The 17991-nt window shown below is 45.3% G+C and overlaps 1 protein-coding gene across 4 annotated transcripts in view; it reads right to left on the bottom strand.

Annotated features, from left to right (window-relative positions):
* CUX1 (cut like homeobox 1) overlaps positions 1 to 17991 on the bottom strand; it is a 365895-nt gene that overhangs the window by 285863 nt on the left and 62041 nt on the right. For all 4 annotated transcript variants that reach the window (XM_080682650.1, XM_080682649.1, XM_080682652.1 and 1 more), the window contains exon 2: positions 3142 to 3252. In XM_080682650.1, coding sequence (XP_080538776.1) covers positions 3142 to 3252 — 111 coding nt within the window. The remainder of the gene's footprint in view (positions 1 to 3141; positions 3253 to 17991) is intronic.

The following is a 17991-nucleotide window of genomic DNA, read 5'->3' on the forward strand; positions in this document are numbered from 1 at the left end:
TAATTCAGTAGGAAATGAATGTTTAGTTACAAAATTAAAAATGTTTTTCTTTGAAAGGAACTCATTTTTGGAATCAAAGAAATGCATAAAACTTTATTTGCAGAGTCATTGCAACCTCCTACAAATTAACTACAATTCTGAGGGTAAAAAGACATAAGCAATAATATCAACTGACTGTAAAGGTATTAATCTAATGACATAAAACTGAAACTTAAAAAAAAAAAAGAATTCTAAACAAAAGATATTCAAGGCTCTGGCCACCCCGGCGCCTGCCTCTCTGTGTTCCTGTGGCTTGTCCCGGGGGAGTGATCCAGCCTGTCAGGCTCCACCTGCCTTTCCTGAAGCCTCCTATTAAAGCCCACCTGTCCCTCTGGACTTGAGGTTTCCCAGTTGCCCTTGGACAGGGCCAGCCCAGGAAAATACAAATTCCCTGTCGAGGGACAACCTTACTCACCTCTGCCTTCACCCTGGTGCCTAATCCTACATATTGAACTTATTGGATATTCAACAAACACTGGGAGAATATTTCCTTCTTACCCAGAACAAAGAGGAATGCCAGCTTTTTTTCACTGAGAATCAACACACTCGGTGCAACACCAGCAAGAATACCACTGGCCCTGGTCTGCCTCAGTGGCCCCCCGGAACAAGGCCTGGGCCTCACTCAGCCAACCAAGTGAAACATGAGGATCCTAGTCTGTATCCACATGAAAAGATACCTTTCCTACCAGCAAACCAACAAAGTTCTAAGCAACCTTCATTTTCACAGGTCCATCTTCTAGCACGTTCCCTCTATAGTAAGTGGCAATCTGTTTCCTCCCTTGTTTAATAATCTGTCCAGTGGTAGAATCAGAAGTGACTAATGTCCAAGAGAAGTTGGGATCCTCTGATCTGAAACCCCAAAGTGACAATCCAATATCCCCTCTAGATCCCAGGCCCCATACTCACCAGAGCCCCCACCAGTCCCACATACCCCCTTCCTTCTGTGTACCCCAGAGAACCCCAGATGCAGCTACCCACTCCCACCATGGGCTTAAGTGGCTTCAAATTTTCAAAGAGAAGATTCTGGTTGGTGGCATAAGTGAATCTGCCAGTCATCTCTATCAGTTTTGCCTCAGGGTTCCCACAGGGACCCCGTACAGGTTTCCAGGATGAACCTGGGATAGGAAAATGCAAGGGGAGCAGTGGGGGCAGAAGCCTGCAAGCAGCTTCACCCTTCTACACTTGCTGAGATTCGTGCTGCAGCCAGACTCTCCCTACTGCAGTGGAAGCAGCCCGAGTGGGTATCAGCCTCGACCAACTAGCAGAGGCCAGAAACATGTGGGATGGCAACTTCCATCCTCTTACAGGAGAGTTTCTTGGTCCTTTTCTCCACAGAAGACAATGTTTAAAACTGTGCCCTGAAAAAAAGTGCCCCAAATGGCATTTACCAATCAGGCTGCTTCCTTCCCAAGCCTCTTCTGTGTATTGGGATTAGGAGATTAAATGCAGTTTAAGGTTAGGTTTTTTCAAGTAACTGGCATGGGATGCAACACAAACCGTGTGAGCTGGTCCCCAGTTCCTGCAAAACAAGGCCCATTTAGACATCAATGGAGGAATTGGGCCCAGTTCAGTACAATCAACATTTATCAACTGAGTGCAGCACTAGGTGGCCGGGTGAAACATGCCCCTCCTCGCCGGAACAGGCCCTCGGCAGCTAACAGGAATCTGGGGTCCAGAGGAACACCCAAGAATCCAGTTCTCTGCTTCCTCATGGTCGTATGACAGATTAGGTTTACTTAAGGTTGTCTAACCTTCTTTTTTCTATGGTCACTGCTGGACATATAGACCCCAAGGGAGGGCAGTAAGAACACAGGACAGCAGATGATAGTTGCTTACTGAACAGTGTTGAGAGTGGCTCGAGAGACAGGCATGGCAGAGTTTGGTGGGGGAAACAAAGTCAAGGACGAGAGTTTGGGAAACCCTACTGTAAGACTCTCTAGGAAGACCTACCCTGAAGTAGCCCAAGAGAGGAGGCAACAGAAGGGTCCTATCCTTAGTTCCTTTCTTTGCTCCTATCTTTACTCGGGACAGGATGGAACATGGAGAATAGAGGCTCCCCCGAAACTGCAGAGGGCAGCAACCCCCATGAATTACTCTGATCTGCATTTTTGGTCTGTCAAAATATGGCAGATCCACACAGGGCAGGGTGGGGTGGAGAGGGTAAATCGTGGGTCTCAAATTAAAAGCCTTTAGGTAGGTCTGCCCCTAGAACCCTTTCTCTTTCCCCTGAGTTATTATGTTTTCTCCCAACATATTTATTCTGAAAACAGAGGGTTAATTATTTGTTTCCCCAAATGATTCACAATAGTACTCACTTAAATAGTAGCAATCTCCTTGGAACACTTAAAACAAGTCCACTTTTAAAAAGTCAATTCACGTACCATTTTTCAGGATTTCTGTATATTGTAAATGAGGTATATTGTGAAAGTTAAAGGCACCCTCCCAGAAAGCAGCTATTCTTCCAGGCCTGTCCCTTTGTCCTCCAAGGAAGAATCTGGAGGCCTGGGAGATGGGGCCAAAGCTGCTGACCTAACTACTCCAAACACTGTCCTCCGAACACAAACTTACACACACACACACACAGGAGCACATAAAGAGCACATTTCCAGTGCCCTTTAAAGCATATTTCAGGAAACAGAGGCATTTAAAAGGCCTTCCCAGACTAAATGTCTGATTTACAAGAAGTACTGGCATATGCATCCTGAGATGTGGGCAGTCCTCAGATACCCTGCCTGCCCTCCACCATCTACCGCCTCACACTCAATGATCCTCCACGGACTTGGGGGTAGTGTGGGCATGAAGGGCAGGGACCAGAGGCCAGGATGGGCTCAAGGGTCTGACCTGGCCACGTATTCTCGAAGACCCAGACTGCAGTGTCTGCATCTTCAATTAGCTCATGCTTTTAATTTGCTCAGACAACCTGTCAATGCCCGCATTCTCCAGCCCTCGTGGAAGCATGCAGTCTGCTGGTACAGGGCTGAGGGCAATCAAAAGAAGGCAGACTGTCTGTCTGATAGAAATTAAATGCTTACAACATATCTTCTGATTATGTACAGGATAGTGAGACCCCTGCAAAGAGACCTGGCCGGAATGCTGCCTCACCTCTGGAGTGTTCTTCTTGAATTCTCGGCTCTGTTCAATGAGCCGCTTTCTAGACTGCTCACTTTCATCTTGCCGGTTTGCCAATACTGTTGCGGTGGCATCGAGTTCCCTCTGTCAAGAGAGACAAAAAAAAAAAAAAAAAAAAAAGGGAAGACAAGATTGTAATTGCAGTTTGTACCAGAGGGGATCATATTTGCATTTGACCAGAACACTGGGGACAGCCCCGGTGCTCCAGGGACTGTCAACTCCTCGACAGAGGCGACACTGGGGGCTGTGGACAGGGAAAGAGACACGATCACACGGTTCCCATCCAGCCCCATGCGCTAGTTTGAGAAAACCAAACTCGCTCAGCTTTAATGTGTGTATTGACACCACCTCACAAATGACTGTTTCTGTAATAGTACATACAGATACTTTTTTTTCTTTTTGCTAAAATCAGAGTCAGGCCAATGCCTAAAGGGCATCCCTCCCTGGAGTCACTCGCTTCTTCTGTTCTTAACAAGTGTTTCTTCTCATCACGTCTCTGTGCTCGGTCCTTTGGATTCGCTCTGCACTTCTCATCAGGGCATTCTGTTTGGCTATCCTTCAACAGTGTGGATCCGGAATCTTTTGTAACGATGCTTCATTGCTTTCATTCAACAAATATTTATTGTGGGGCTTACTACAGGCTAGACATCATTTAACCTGTTACTTGTTTTCAAGAGGGACCTTTATAAGGTAAATTCCAAGACTAATGATTTCCAATATCTTATAAACATTCAGAAATAAGGCTTATTGGTTATTCTCAAACTATTTCACTGGTACTGGGACTCTGAGAAACACCAGGAATGGGTTCCCTGTAAGAGGACCTGTCAAAAGCTAAGGGCTATGGGCTCTGCTATACACAACAAACTGATACTCAAAGCAGCAGAGAACCTGTGCCCTGACCTCAGGAATTCTGGGAGCAGCCACCAAAAGGATCAGTTTCAAACAAGCCTACAGCAGATGGGCCCAGAATGGTGTTCCTGGCTGACAGCAGGAGCTCAAGGACACGTTCCCATAGCCACCGAGAGGCCCATTTTAAAGACACACACTAGCACATTCTGCTTAGGATTAAAGTGGCTGTTCCAAGTGGCTTCTCAATGGTCTGGACTATTCCTCCCAGGCACAGGCACAACAGAGCAAGGACCCCATCAAAGGCTGAAAGGCAAGTAAAATAAAAATGAAAATCCATCCAGAGCCATCCAGGAAGCAGGTGAGAGTTTCTCCACCTACCCTCCACCCACCTCATGAAGTTCCACCTGCTTTCCTTTTTGGTGGAAATACTGAAGTAGTCTGTAAGCCCTGCTGGTGAACACTTCACTCGTACCACTACGGGTGGGCCACTGCCAGACGAGACGACAGAGTGCTGGAACAAACATCCAGTGTGCTGTCGACTTGGAAACTGGACAGTTTAAAAGGGGGGCGGGGACTGGAGGGGGAGAGAATACCACACCACACTCTTCCCTTTAGTGATTCTGGCATTACAGCAAATCTTGGGCAAACAAGTCCAAAAGAATAACGTGGGCTAGAATTCAAGAACAGATGTCAAAGCTACTGCAGCAAAGAGGGAAACACTGCACATTTTGATAGACCACATTTGAAACACATCCCAGTCAAGTGAAGGCAGAAAAAAAGAGCAACCGAAAGCAATGTGGTAACGTGGGGATGGAGATAGAGAAGAGAGAGCAATCGCAGATAAGCAGAAGGCTCTTCAAAAATATAAACAATCTGGTAAGGAGAACTTAGACATCTATATTTAAGCAGCAGCAGCAGAAGTTATAAAGGGAGACTTCAAGAAGGGGGAAAGAAGCCAATATTGAAATATGACAAAAAAAGTAAAGTTGATGTTTCGTTCCAATCACACACAGATGCAGAAAACTTACAGAAAAACAGAGAGCCCTTGACTGCTTTCAACTAAGACCCTACTTCCAGAGCTGGGGGGTAGAGGGCACAAAATCAGCAGTATTTGGTGACTTCTGTGGCCCAATGCTGGATGCTGCAGGCTCACTAGAGGGAAGAGCTTGGAGACAGTGGGATTGGGGGTGGGGTGCTTTGGAAGAGCACACGATCTATGAGACCCTCTAATCCCCGAGGTTCCCCACAAGCCTTCCAGGCAGATCCATTAGAGAGCCAGACTGAGAAGGGCTGAGCCTGGGACAGGTCACTTGATGGAAGGCAAACCCACCTTTACCACAGGGCTGCAGGGCCAGCGAGCCTGAGGAGACCTGCTGCTGGCAGTTGGGGACCCCCCGGGGGCCTGCCACACTCCCTTCCCCACCCGTGCAGACATATGCAGGTCCACATGAGAAACCAACGGGGGTCTCCAAATATAATACCGTGCTGCCACCCGCCACCAGGAAAACAGATTGGCACAGCAAGGAGAAAAGACTGAACGTTCACAGATTGCAAGGGGCGGGGCAGCTGCTGTCACCTCCCCAAGTTTGGTTGGTCAGATTTAAGCCTCACAATCTTTGATTGAATCCCTTGAAATAACACCACCGAACCCTTCTAAAGGACACCAAGGCTTTCCCAGGCTGTGGGGACAACACAAAGGGAGGAGAAAGTTATTAAACATAAGCCAAATACTGTTTTATTATCTACCCAGCCTGCCAACACTCAAAGTGTCAAATATAATGACACATTAACAAGGGAATTTAATGTGTTTAGGGGAGGTGGCCTAAAATACAGAACCCTTAGCCCCTGAGTCACTGGTCACAAGTGAGATCGAATGTAGAGTCCCCACAGGCATTAAAAACTTGCAAAGAGAAAAAAACAAAAAACTGAAAACCAACCTAAATATCCAACAATAGCAGACTGGCATATCTACTTAGGGTTATTCTGCAATGGTTAAAAAAGAAAAAAATACAGTCCTACATGCACTATATAAGATGGAGTGATCTTCAAGATATATTTAAATGAAAAAAGCAATGTGCAAAACAACGCTGACACTATTTAAGAGAGTTTCTATACATATGCTTACCTAAGTTTCAACTATCTCTAGAAAGGTACAGGCGACAACTGTAACTGTCCTTGGCTTTGAGGAGCCACCAGGGAGGAGGGACTTGCTCTTCAATATATATCTTTTGGCTATTTTGCTATGTGCATGGATTACCTACTAGGAAAAACTGCAATATATCTTAATTTTTTAAAGTACTGCTAATGTGAAAAAATAGGCATATGATTATAGGAACGTATTTTACATAATGCACCCCATATATGAGTTCATGGTCTGCGGGTCCACCTGCCTAGGGTCGGCAATGGCCTCCTGACTCACTGGTGATGCAAAAAGTGAGGCAAGCACATCCTTTGTCAAGACAACAGCTGTTTCTTGCCCAACGCACTGCACACTGGCCAGTCTCAGGGCTTATGAATGAGGAGGCGGTGGCCAGACTTCCCAGAGGAAGGACAGATGAGGTTGTCCCCTCAGAACTATTTAGAACTCTTCTCCTGCTGGAAACACCGACAGCCCCAGATCTGAGGCGATGGGAAGCTGGCAGGGTTGGGAGCAAACCCACGGGCTCTTAACACAGAGGCCCTTCCAACTAGGCTGAAAGAGCTGGAGAAAGTCCTGGGAAAGGGTCTTGCAAGGATGGCACCTGGAGAAGCTGTGGGGTTTTTTTTCTAAGTGACCAAGAGATGGCTAATATCAGGAGGCGACAGCGTCAGGGAAAGACCTCTGGCTGTGGGACCAAGGGTTCAGTGCATCTGACTCTATGAAACGAGGGTACTGCCGAAGAGCTGTGGATGGCTGCAATCATTTTTTTCCTCTGGATTATAACTTCTGGCATGCTTTTTCTCCATTTCTGACTGATCCTAAAAGGACCAAGCTCCTAACATTTTAAGTTTCTTTCTGCCTGAACCCCAGCCTCTCAGCCAAGGACTAAAGATTTATTAAACATAAACAATAAACAGCAACCACAAACCTGCCTATTTAAAAGAAACTGTGGGGAAAATATTTCCCAAATAAAACAAGTCCCACTTTTGTGAGACTCTCTCTTCCTAGGCCCCAGGCCAGGCCTGTGGAGGAGGCCCCTGTGGCCGTGAGCATCCTGGGCTAACAGAGAAATCACCGGGCCAACTGCATCAGCAATGCAAGTATTGTCTTTTTATGGTCACTAATTTTAAACCAGAAAGTTCACCTGGTGTTTCTTTAGTGTCTACCTGCTAAACTAATCAAACAGCAAATCCTATATAAGAATTTTAAATGGCTTTATTAGTGAAAACAAAGAATACTTGTGCAAAAAGGAAAATACCAACCGCAGTTTCTGTGTTTCTGCACCAGGTAGTCCTCATGACATGTCCTATTTCATTTCCAGCAACAGAATCATTTGGACAAATGGGAGCTGCTCTGACTAGAAAGGAGTGAAGGGCCCAAGCCCACCTAACATCGGCCTCCTTCTTGTCATACCCATCCCAGCCCCCTACACAGAATATCTCATAACCCTCAGGCAGTGGCCTCGGAGAATCCTGGCTTGAAAACCAGGCTCCATCTCTGCTGTAACCTGTGTAGTTTTGGTCAAATAACATTCCCTCTCTGGAGATAATGACGATAACGCATGTCAAGTGCTCCATCAAGGTAACTTTTTCTGTACTGTCAGAGCCATGCACTTGATTTAGGCCTCAATTCATTCTGCCACCAGCATCCCCAATTAGGCTGGAGGCACCTGGGCTGCACAGATGAATTGGAACCTGACCCTGAACTGACTTCCAGGTACCCACAGTCCAGCCAAAGAAACTAGGCAGGCAAGGAAGAGTGACAAGACAGAGGGACCAGGCTGGTGGAACAAAAGCAGAAGTAGAGGTAGAAAAGGAAGAACATACTGCCAGCAAGAAAGCTCTTCAAGTTTTTGTGAAAGATGTCCATCTTGCCTTGGACCTGTGGGCGAGACTGGCTCAGTCCCCATCACCCTCCTCCTCTTTATGTGGGGCTCATTGAGTATGTGGAGTAGGTGCTGTCACAGGTCCAGAACAGGACTCAGAAGAACCAGGAACCTGTTCAGGTCCCCCCAGGGTATGGGTGGGGATGGTGTAGGGGCACATGACAGGAAACTGTCATCAGTAAGCAGAGGCCAGCCTTGCTTGGGCATGGAAGTAGTGACAGGAACTGCTAGGAGGCAGGCTGGTACCAATGTGAAAATAACTATGTACAATTAGAAATGTAAAAGCCACTCCCCAGACATGTCCCCAAACAGTGATCAGGACAGCCACTGTGAGTACACAGATCTACACGCATAGGTAATGTGCTTACACACAGGCTCTCTCTAGAAGACTCCACAAATAAAAGATGCTGCTGCCATTCCCTATCCTAGGGAGGAAAATGAACAGGTGGGGGCCTGGGAGGAGGTCCTTTCACCATCTATCTATTTGTACATTTTTAATTTTGAGCATGTAAATGTAATGACTACTCCTAAAAAGTAAACATTTATATATTAAAATCTCTTTTCCCTCTATAACGAGACAACATAGGTTTTGAAGGACTGATAAGGACCTATGAACGCCTCATTCCCAGAAAAGTGCTCCTACGTGGTACTACAGGAAGGACAGTGTTCTGTTCATGCGTATGTGACAATGATCTCTATTTAAAGGAGAACCTTGCAGAATTCCCAAAGTCAATGTTCATGTTTTCACTTACTTTATAGGGAACCAAATCTGACCCCATATTTCCCAAGTGTTTTTTTCAGACACTTAATCGTTCCCACTTTTCCACTCACACACTCTGATTCAGGACCAGGTAATGCAAAACTCTGAATTATGGCTACAATGTTGTCATGTGATGTCAGTCACATGAGCCAGCAGTGAGCCTTTCCACTCAGGAAGCTGTAGTTTCTACAGCATTAGATGGATCTCCAACAGGGACCCTAGTGGACAAGCGGCAAAGATGGAACAGATGGAACAGAGGGAGAGACCCACCCACCCCGCCCTGAACTGTGAGCTTCCCACCCCTCCCTGCATGCAGCCCAGGAGAATCTCAACAGAAGGCAAGGAGAGGAAAAAGCAAACTGAATGGAGAAAAACAGCACTGACTAAAGGCAGGAGGTATTGGAGTAGGTTCAGGGAGATTCAAGGAGTTCAGTCTGATGCAAGATTAAGGCATCCTTCATTCCCTCATGGGCATAAATTACCACACAACTGTAAAGGTGACTGGATATACACATATACCCTGCAAGAAAGGGGACATGCCATGACATAGCCCAAATCTGAGTTTGTCATTCTTACTCAAAAGTGTTCAGTGGCTTCCCAGAGGACTTGGGATGAGACCACTGAGGGCCCCCGGGCTCCTACACTGGCACGTTGGTCCTCCTCTAGTGTCCGCAGAAGGCTGGGTCTACTCCTTTCCCTCAGACCCTCAGCACAGACTGTTTCCTTTGCTTGAAAGCCTTTCCTTTAGCTCTCTTCAGTGAAACCGCCTGATCTCTGCTCAAAATACCCCTTCTCCTATCCCTTCATCCTCCTCTACCCTGCCCAGAAGAGATTGCGAGGTATGTGCCCCACTCCCTGAACTGTGCCTCTGGCAGAGAGCCTAGTTTGCAATTCTGCATTTGTGTGGGTAGGTGCCTGGTTAACGTCCAGCCAGTGGGTTATAAGCTCTGGCAAGGCCTGTGTGTTGCTCACTACGGGATTCTCAGCACTTGATGTGCAGCTGGGGCACATCACAGGTGGGTAGTCAAAATCTGATAAATGAAAGAATAAGCTTAAAAAAAAAGGCAAAAGAAAGTAAATGCTATAACATAAGTCCCAAGAAAAAGTGCTCAAGGGCTCAAAGGAGGAGAGATTGCTTCTCCTTGGGAGAAAATTAGAAGGAGCTTCATGAAAATAATAGCACCTCGAGGAAGAGCCTGCAGGCTGGCAGGGATATACTCTGGCAGAGGCACCAATATCCATTATAAGGAGAGAGGAGATACATTTAAGAACTCTGAAGGCTGGCAAGGCTTCCAGTAGGAAAGAGAGATGGCTGCGCAGAAAAATAAAGGGGGGATGGGGGGGGGGCGCTAACCCAAGCACTGAAGTCCTGAATGGCAGAGAATAGTCTGGAACAGTTCAGGAGGCTCTGGGGGGCTGAGGAGGAAGAGGAAATGCTGGCAGAACTGGCTCTTGAAGGCAAGAATGGCTGAGGAAGAGGGAAGGGGAACCTGGAGGAGAACCACACCCCCTCTCACTCATCCTCAAAGGATCCTGGGTAAAGTTGTAGAATGGTACTACTTTTGTAAGAATTAGAAGTATATTGCTAAGAGGGGCTCCTCCCTGCTTAGGAGCCCTTGGAAGTGGTATTTGATTGGAGATCTAACAGTTTAATGGAAGAGAGAAAGGAAAGGCTTTCAGGCAGAGGAAACGGCCTGTGCTGAGGGTCTGAAGGAAAGGAGTAGACCCAGCCTTCTGTGGATACTAGAGGAGAAATAGCCAGGCAAACTCTCTAAGCAGCCTCGGAAGTAACTTTCATCACAGCTCTACTGTAAGAATGGGGGAAAGAGACAGGAATAGGAAAAGTCCATTTCAACTGGGCTTTTAGGAAAACAGGGAGCAGCAGAGCATACATGAGGTTCGCTGTTGAAGCTCTTCCCCTGTTAGATGGGCCACCTCTGCTTCATTTCTGTGCCCCCAACTGCAGATACCAATAGGGGATATTCAGGGAAGGAGTGCTTTTCCCAGAGCAGGGAAAGTGAGGTTCCTGGGGTGCCAGCACAGAGCCCAACACATAGTAGGTGCTCAGTAAATGCTGGCTTAACTGGGTGGACAAGAAGTGACCTCTCTGGGTTAATCACTCCCTGTGGTTCTCTGACTCAGGGAACAAAAACATGGGTGTGTGAGCAAGAGACTGCCTAGAGTTCAAGTTTCTAGTTATCCAGGGGTTTAATCAGAAACACTGTGTGTTTCAGCCTTGCTGAAATCTGTACAACACAACCAGCCATCTTCCCCTATCTTGGCAATTAGAGTGAAATGATAGGAACGCAACCACGTAACCTCCTGGCCAGATCTCACAGGGCACAGATCATAGTGACTGTATTTATAGCATGAAGGTGGGTCTTGTTCCCCAGGAGCCCAGAGAAAGGAGAGAATGTTTGGGACCAGGAATTGGGCGGGGGGCGGGGGGGGGGGGGGTTGGCTACAGGACAGTGTAGAGGGAGACCCGTGTGCATATGGGCTCTCACTACCTGTCAGCTCTGTGACCAGTACAGCAGCCTAACCTACAATGCGGACACAAATACATGACTCCTAGAGCTGTTATGAGGATTAGATAAGATCAAATGCTGGTGCCATGAGTGATGATGTTAGTTTCGTTTTCCTCTTGCTATTCAACCTGGCCTCACCTCCAATAAAGATTATTTTCTCATACCCATTTAACTCTTAAACCGGTGTGAGTCTAATATGCACTCAGTATTTCGTGATTCTGAAGGATGACTTGATATTAATTTTCAATCTAGGAAATTCAAGTGAAACAATTACTACAACATATACTTGCTCCCTGTGGCCTTTCTAGCTAAAGGCTGCATCACTGGATGATGGTGCAGATAGGAAGGGACGGAGGTGGGGGCAGGTTTCTCAGTATATTTTTTTAATATAATTTTGATTTTGGATCAAGTGAAGGCATGCTCAGAAAATAAAACTGAATAAAAATAAACTGGCCTAACAAAAGCTACGAGCACAAAGTTTCCATATAGCCTTTTCGTGAATTCCTCAGTATTAAAGAAATTTCAATAAAGCAAGATTTTTACCCCGTAGAAAACCCAATATGCAAAGACAAAAATACCAGATGTATCCAACAAGCACTGCACTACACATAGTACTTGCCAGACTCTCATTTCAACAGGGAGATGTGAGAGACGTGTCTGGGTGATGCATAATGGAGTATGGGGGGATAGAGACCGGTGTCACTGAGAGTAGGCACACACAGCCCAGGAAGAGGAAAAGGCGTCTTTTAACCCTAATGAAAGAATTCTGCTTTACATATTAATTGAACCATATGAAATTGTTGACATCTGCCCAGTTTTGAGCTACAAAAATGTCTGCTCCCTAAGTAGCATTCTTTACTGCTCTGCCTGGATCACAAAACAAAATTAAATTTGCCTGCCAGCCACAGCCTTTCAGACACTGCACGGTTCCAAATGGCAGGAGTGTCTCACCCCTCTCTGATCTTGTACTTCTCCCAGGAGCCCAAAAGACTCTCCCTCCTCTGATGAGCCCCCACCATGCCATCTGGGTTGGTCTTTGCTGTCTGGCTATCCTCATTTGCCGGAGCTCTCTATCTCTTTCTTCTCTGTCTTGTTCCTGGGTTGAAGTGAGAGCCTATTGGCTGGATCTCTTGTCTTTTGCTTCAATTGTGTTCCCCGAGGCCACAGACTCCACTTTCACCTGCAGGACCCACACTGGGGACCAGGAAGAAGCTGCCGAGGTCTGACCTGTTGGTACTAACAATCCTATGGGCCTCGGGATGAACTTGGGAGAAAAATGGCCACAGGAGCTTTGCTAGTCCCATGTCACAAATGAGGAAACCAAGGTTGGGCACATACATGATTTATCTGCTAACAAATGCCCAGGGAATAATAGGTCCCTTGACTCCATGGTGTTTTTCATTCCTTTTTTTTTTTAATTTTTTATTTTTGTTGACTTGAGAGAGGAAGGGAGAGGGAGAGAGAGACAAAAACATCAATGATGAGAATCATTGATTGGCTGCCTCCTGCACACCCCCTACTGGGGATCGAACCCACAACCCTGGCATGTGCCTTTGACTGGGAATCAAACCGGGACCCTTCAGTCTGCAGGCTGATGCTCTATCCACTGAGCCAAACCAGCTAGGACTGTTTATCATTCTTCTTTATACTTAGTATACATTATGAGACAAATCTTAAAACCAAATGGGAACTTGTTAAAATTTTTACATATCCATGAAGGTTGATGCTAGGTGGGCAGTTGTCTGTGGCTTAAATATTCATTCTCTTGCCTCGCTCAATGGAACTGCTCCACTGCCCTTGCAGCAGGACAGGAGATGGATGCCAGAGAGAACAGATACCAGGTGTACCGGTTAATAATGCGGATTTTGTAATCAAAGAAAACACAATGATTTCAAGAAAGACATCAAAAGTGCTTTATTCAATGTAATGTCCATCGCTAGCTACACATTTCCCCCATCTTTCAGGTAATTTGTGGATACCGTCCCAATAGAACTTTTCTTGTTTTGAGGCAAACCATTCAGAGACCCAATTTTCCACTTCTTCATATGTTTTGAAGTGCTGCTCAGAAAGTGCATGTGCCATCGACTGGAACAAGTGGTAATCTGAAGAAGCAAGGTCTGGTGAATGCTTCCCAGGCAAGATCTTTTAACGTGTCTTTAACTGGCTTTGAAGTGTGTGATGGTGCGTCATCATGAAGCAAAATTACTTTGCCGTGTCTTCTGGCACATTCTGGTTGTTTCACAATCAAAGTGTGGTTCAATTTGATTATTTGTTGTCGGTAGCAATCAGTATTAATGGTTTTCACCTGGTTTTAGAAGCTCATAATACTCCACACCTTCCTGATCCCACCAAACGCAGAGCATTGTCTTCTTTCCAAAGCGATTTGGCCTTGGAGTCGATGTTGATGGTTGACCTGGATCAACCCATGATTTTGTGCCTTTGGGATTCTCAAAATAAGTCCACTTTTCATTGCCAGTCACAATTCGATGCAAAAAAGACTTTCTTTTGTGCCGTTGAAGCAACATTTTACTGATGACTTTTCGGTTTTCCATTTGTCTTTCATTCAGTTGATGTGGCACCCATTTTCCTTCCTTTAAAATCTTTCCCATTGCTTGTAAATAACTGGAAATTGTTTGCTGAGCAATGTTTAATCTTTCTGCAAGTTGTTTTTGAGTTTGACACGCATCTTCATCCAATAATGCTTGTAATTGTTGGTCTTTAAACTTTTTCGGTTGACCTGGACATTCTTTGTCTTTCACACCGAAATCATCACTTTTAAAGCGTTTAAACCAGTGTTCACAGGTACCTTGAGATGAAGCATGTTCACCATAAGCTTCCCCAAGTATCCAGCAGCACTTTTCTTCAAAATAAAGTAATGAATTAAAACTTCCCGCAAATGCTCTTTTTTTGGCACAAAATTCGACATTTTTAAGCATAAAAATATCTATGATGTTAACACCTTCAGAAAATTTCACATATGAAGTTTTGAAGCTTTTTTCAATACAACAAAATAGCATACATATTAAATTGCATATATATCAACATATGTGTAACTCCATCTATTGAAAAAAATCTGCATTATTAACCGGTACACCTACCCCCCCCACACATTTGCATTCGGAATGGGGAAAGAGAGAGACTCGAGAGATCTTTAGTGGGCTTGGGCTGACCTGTCAAACAATTAACTGGAACCGGGGACCAATTAATTAAATGAGGGGAATGAATGAGAATTGCATTATTCAAGATGGTAGCCACCAGCCACATATGTTATGTAAATTTAAATTCAGTTTCTCCTTTGCAGTATCCACATTTGGAGGGCTAGTGACAACTATATTTGATGGAGCAGATATAGACCAATCCACCAACATAGGAAGTTCTACTGGACAGTGCTGATCTACATAGATTCTCCAGGTTCCGAGGGTGGCATTAACTGTTACAAAGCAGACACTGCTGCCCCATTTCACAAACTGAGGGAACTGATGAGAAGCTAATCAGCTCTGCCCAAAACACTCCATGAAGGAGAAGAGCCAGGATCCCAATCCAGATCTGGATAACCAGCACTGTGGAAGCAGAGGCTCTTTGCAGTAAACCACACCGACTCCTCTTTTCCTTACTCCAGTTTAACACACTTGACTTTCCCCAGGAAAATGGAGGCTAAAAATGAGGCAGGGAGTAGGGGCAGATATTCAGGGTGAGGGTGGGAGGAATAACTCTGATCTCATCTACACTGGTAAATGTTTTCCTCCTAAAGTATTTGTTTCAGAAATAAGCCTTTAATTTGAATACTTTTGGAGCCAAAATTTCTGTCAGTTGAAAATATTTATTTCTATTGTTTGGCAGGAATCAATTTGTCAGGGCACCAGCCACTCTGGCAAAGGTTCCCTTCCACTTCTCTGGGAAAACGCTTGGCAGCAAAACTATCCACCACCCAGCAGCTCCCTCGCTCTGTTTGGGCTATCCCAGCCACAAACATCTGCCAGCACAGCCAGGGCTGCGAATCAGGCCAACCAATAGTGCCTGTGCTGGGACAGAGACGCGCTGGTGTTATTAGGAATATAGGACTGGGCTTGGTGGGCAATCTACTGACTGTGATTTTTCAGGATCATAGTATATTTTATTAATAGTTTTGTAAGTAGTAGACCTGTGACATAATATTAGGTGATTTTTCAGACAGCCCTGTCTCTTCTGGTATTAGTGAAGTCTAGAAAGCAGGCAGCAGAAGTTTGGGAAGATCCAGCTCCATCCTGGCTACAGGAATTTGGACAAGTCACCAAGACGCCCTGAGTCTTTATAAAATATATCACCTACCCTGGCTCACAGGGTTCTTGGAAAACTGCATGACATAAAGAATAAGAAAAGTTCTTATAAGTTAAAAAAAAAAATTCCACAGGAATAGTTCTTTTCTTCTGCAAAGATAAGGTATCCTTCAATTTCCTCACTTAGCTCCTTTTTTGTATACTCTGAGGGTTGGGGCACTAAGAGACAGATCATGAAAGTTAAAAGCTATCACAGTTACAGGTGAAGTGCTAATAACTTCATTTTGAGACTGTCAGGTTTTGTGTGGTGTTTTTTTTTAAATCACAGCTGTGGCTTGCACTAGAACTCTACCTGTAGCTGCATTTCCTTCTCACATTTTAATTAGCAAATAAAAACTCCCAAAAGCTCTCCAAATGTTTTTGACTGGAATTTGTAAGTAAAAGTCAAAATATGCTGAGTAGGTGCTGGGAAAAAAGTCAAGCCAGTAACAGCCATCTATAAACAACAATGAGCAGGTTTATTTGAGCTTATGTCAGGCCAAGAGACTCCATCTCTGAGCCAGGTTTGATTTTATTTTTGCAGTTAATTTTCAAGATTTTGGGTGTTCAGCGAGCATCGTTTATAACATCCTGCCATTGGCTGAGCGCTGCTGCCAGCCAGATGGCCCAGCAGAATGACACTCATATGGTAGGGAATGTGAATGCCGCCTGTGATTCCTTCACTCTCTCCTGGCACCAGTGTTGCTGGCCGCTATCAGGAAACCTGGGTGCTGGTTGCCAACAGGTGACACTACGTGAGGGCTCCTAGTGCCAAGAACAGAAATGTGATTTTAAAGGGCCCACTTAAATCCTCAAAAGAGTTTCACCTTTAGCTATACTAGATGTGAGGGACACCAGGGAGGAAAAGGGATTGCTTCGTGAGCTGCCCTGGAAAGTGCTGCTACCAACCTGCCCACTCTGGGCACTGGAATGGTGACTCCAGTTGATAGCTACACTCCACCTTGTCCAAGGGGTTTTCTAAAACATCGTTGGAGGGGCTCTTTAACTCAGACTTTATAAAGCCAGCTGAAGAGCTATTGCTATCTAAACTCACACTGACGGGTGAGAACACAAATGACAAGCACAGTAACAACAAACTGCTACCAACTATATAATGGGGTTCAGATATTCATTTGCAACCAGCGCCCTCAGCCAGTATAGCTCCCAACACCCTCCAAGCTCTCTCCCAGCAGGGACAGCCCCCATTCATCCGGATCTTGACTCCATGGTGTCCCTGGAGCCCCATAGGGGAAGGCATGGAGGTGGGGAGGTAGTTCTTGAGGCAGAAAATTAATGATTAATTACAAAGCATTCTTAATCTCTCTGTGACTGCTCCAAGTTCAGGTTTGTCTCACCTGTTTTTCCCTAACGCTACAGGTTATTTCTTAAATATACAGATATCAAGGAGATTTTCCTCTATCAAACGCAGCAAAATGACGTCACTTGTCTTGGCCCAGGAATGACATTTCTCTATACCCTCCGTTCTTGGTACTCTATGTTTGTCCTCTTGTGACTTCTCGAGGGGTAAGGGAGAAGAGAGAATTCTAATCTGGTTTGGGGAAAAGGCAGCTCCCAGTAGAGTGTGATCTACAAAGGGACACCTCCTACCCACCCCATCACCCTCTCAGCAATACCAGCCAGGGGCCTAGATCCCGGGACACGGCCCCTGTGGCATCAGGAAGCAATGCTGGCCAAGCAGCTTTGGTTACAATGGCCAGCTATTTCTCTGCCCATGTCATTCTGTCACAGGCAGGATGCCACAGGCAGTTTGTACAAGCAGCAGTACTGTCTTCTATGCCAGCGAATATTTGATTCTGTCAAACTAATGTAAATATAAAGAAACTATTGCCATAGATCTAAAATGATAATCAAGATCTTCAATCATCAAAAACAATCAATTATGTCTAGTAAAAAAAAGCACAGCATATTTTATTTCATCAAGATTTTTCAACAAAAGCTGAGACAAATAATGATTCACTAGTTTACTCCTAGCTATATCCCCATCCTTAAGTGTCTGCTCAATGGATATTACTGGATTTCTATGCACTTGTATTATACGAAATAAACTGCAAGAGCAAAAGTTCAGCTACAGTGGGAACACTTAAGTTATAGAGGCCCAATGGGATCATGAAGAATTCACTTGCATCCCAAAGACTCTCAGAAGAAAAGCTATGGCCTACGTTTGGCACCTATGTGCATCTACGGCCAAAGGACACCCAAGGCTTCACTCCAGGGGACAGCCATGAAGCCCAAATGCTCCTCTACCACTCAGTCCTGGGTCAACTTACTGTCCACTCATCAGTGTGATCCTCCTCCTGGGCTTATTATGGGGAACAGTTCCAGACAGGGCATAAAAGGGACAACAA

The sequence above is a fragment of the Plecotus auritus genome, assembly GCF_963455305.1.
Source record: "Plecotus auritus genome assembly, chromosome: 7".
Taxonomy (NCBI): Eukaryota; Metazoa; Chordata; class Mammalia; order Chiroptera; family Vespertilionidae; genus Plecotus; species Plecotus auritus.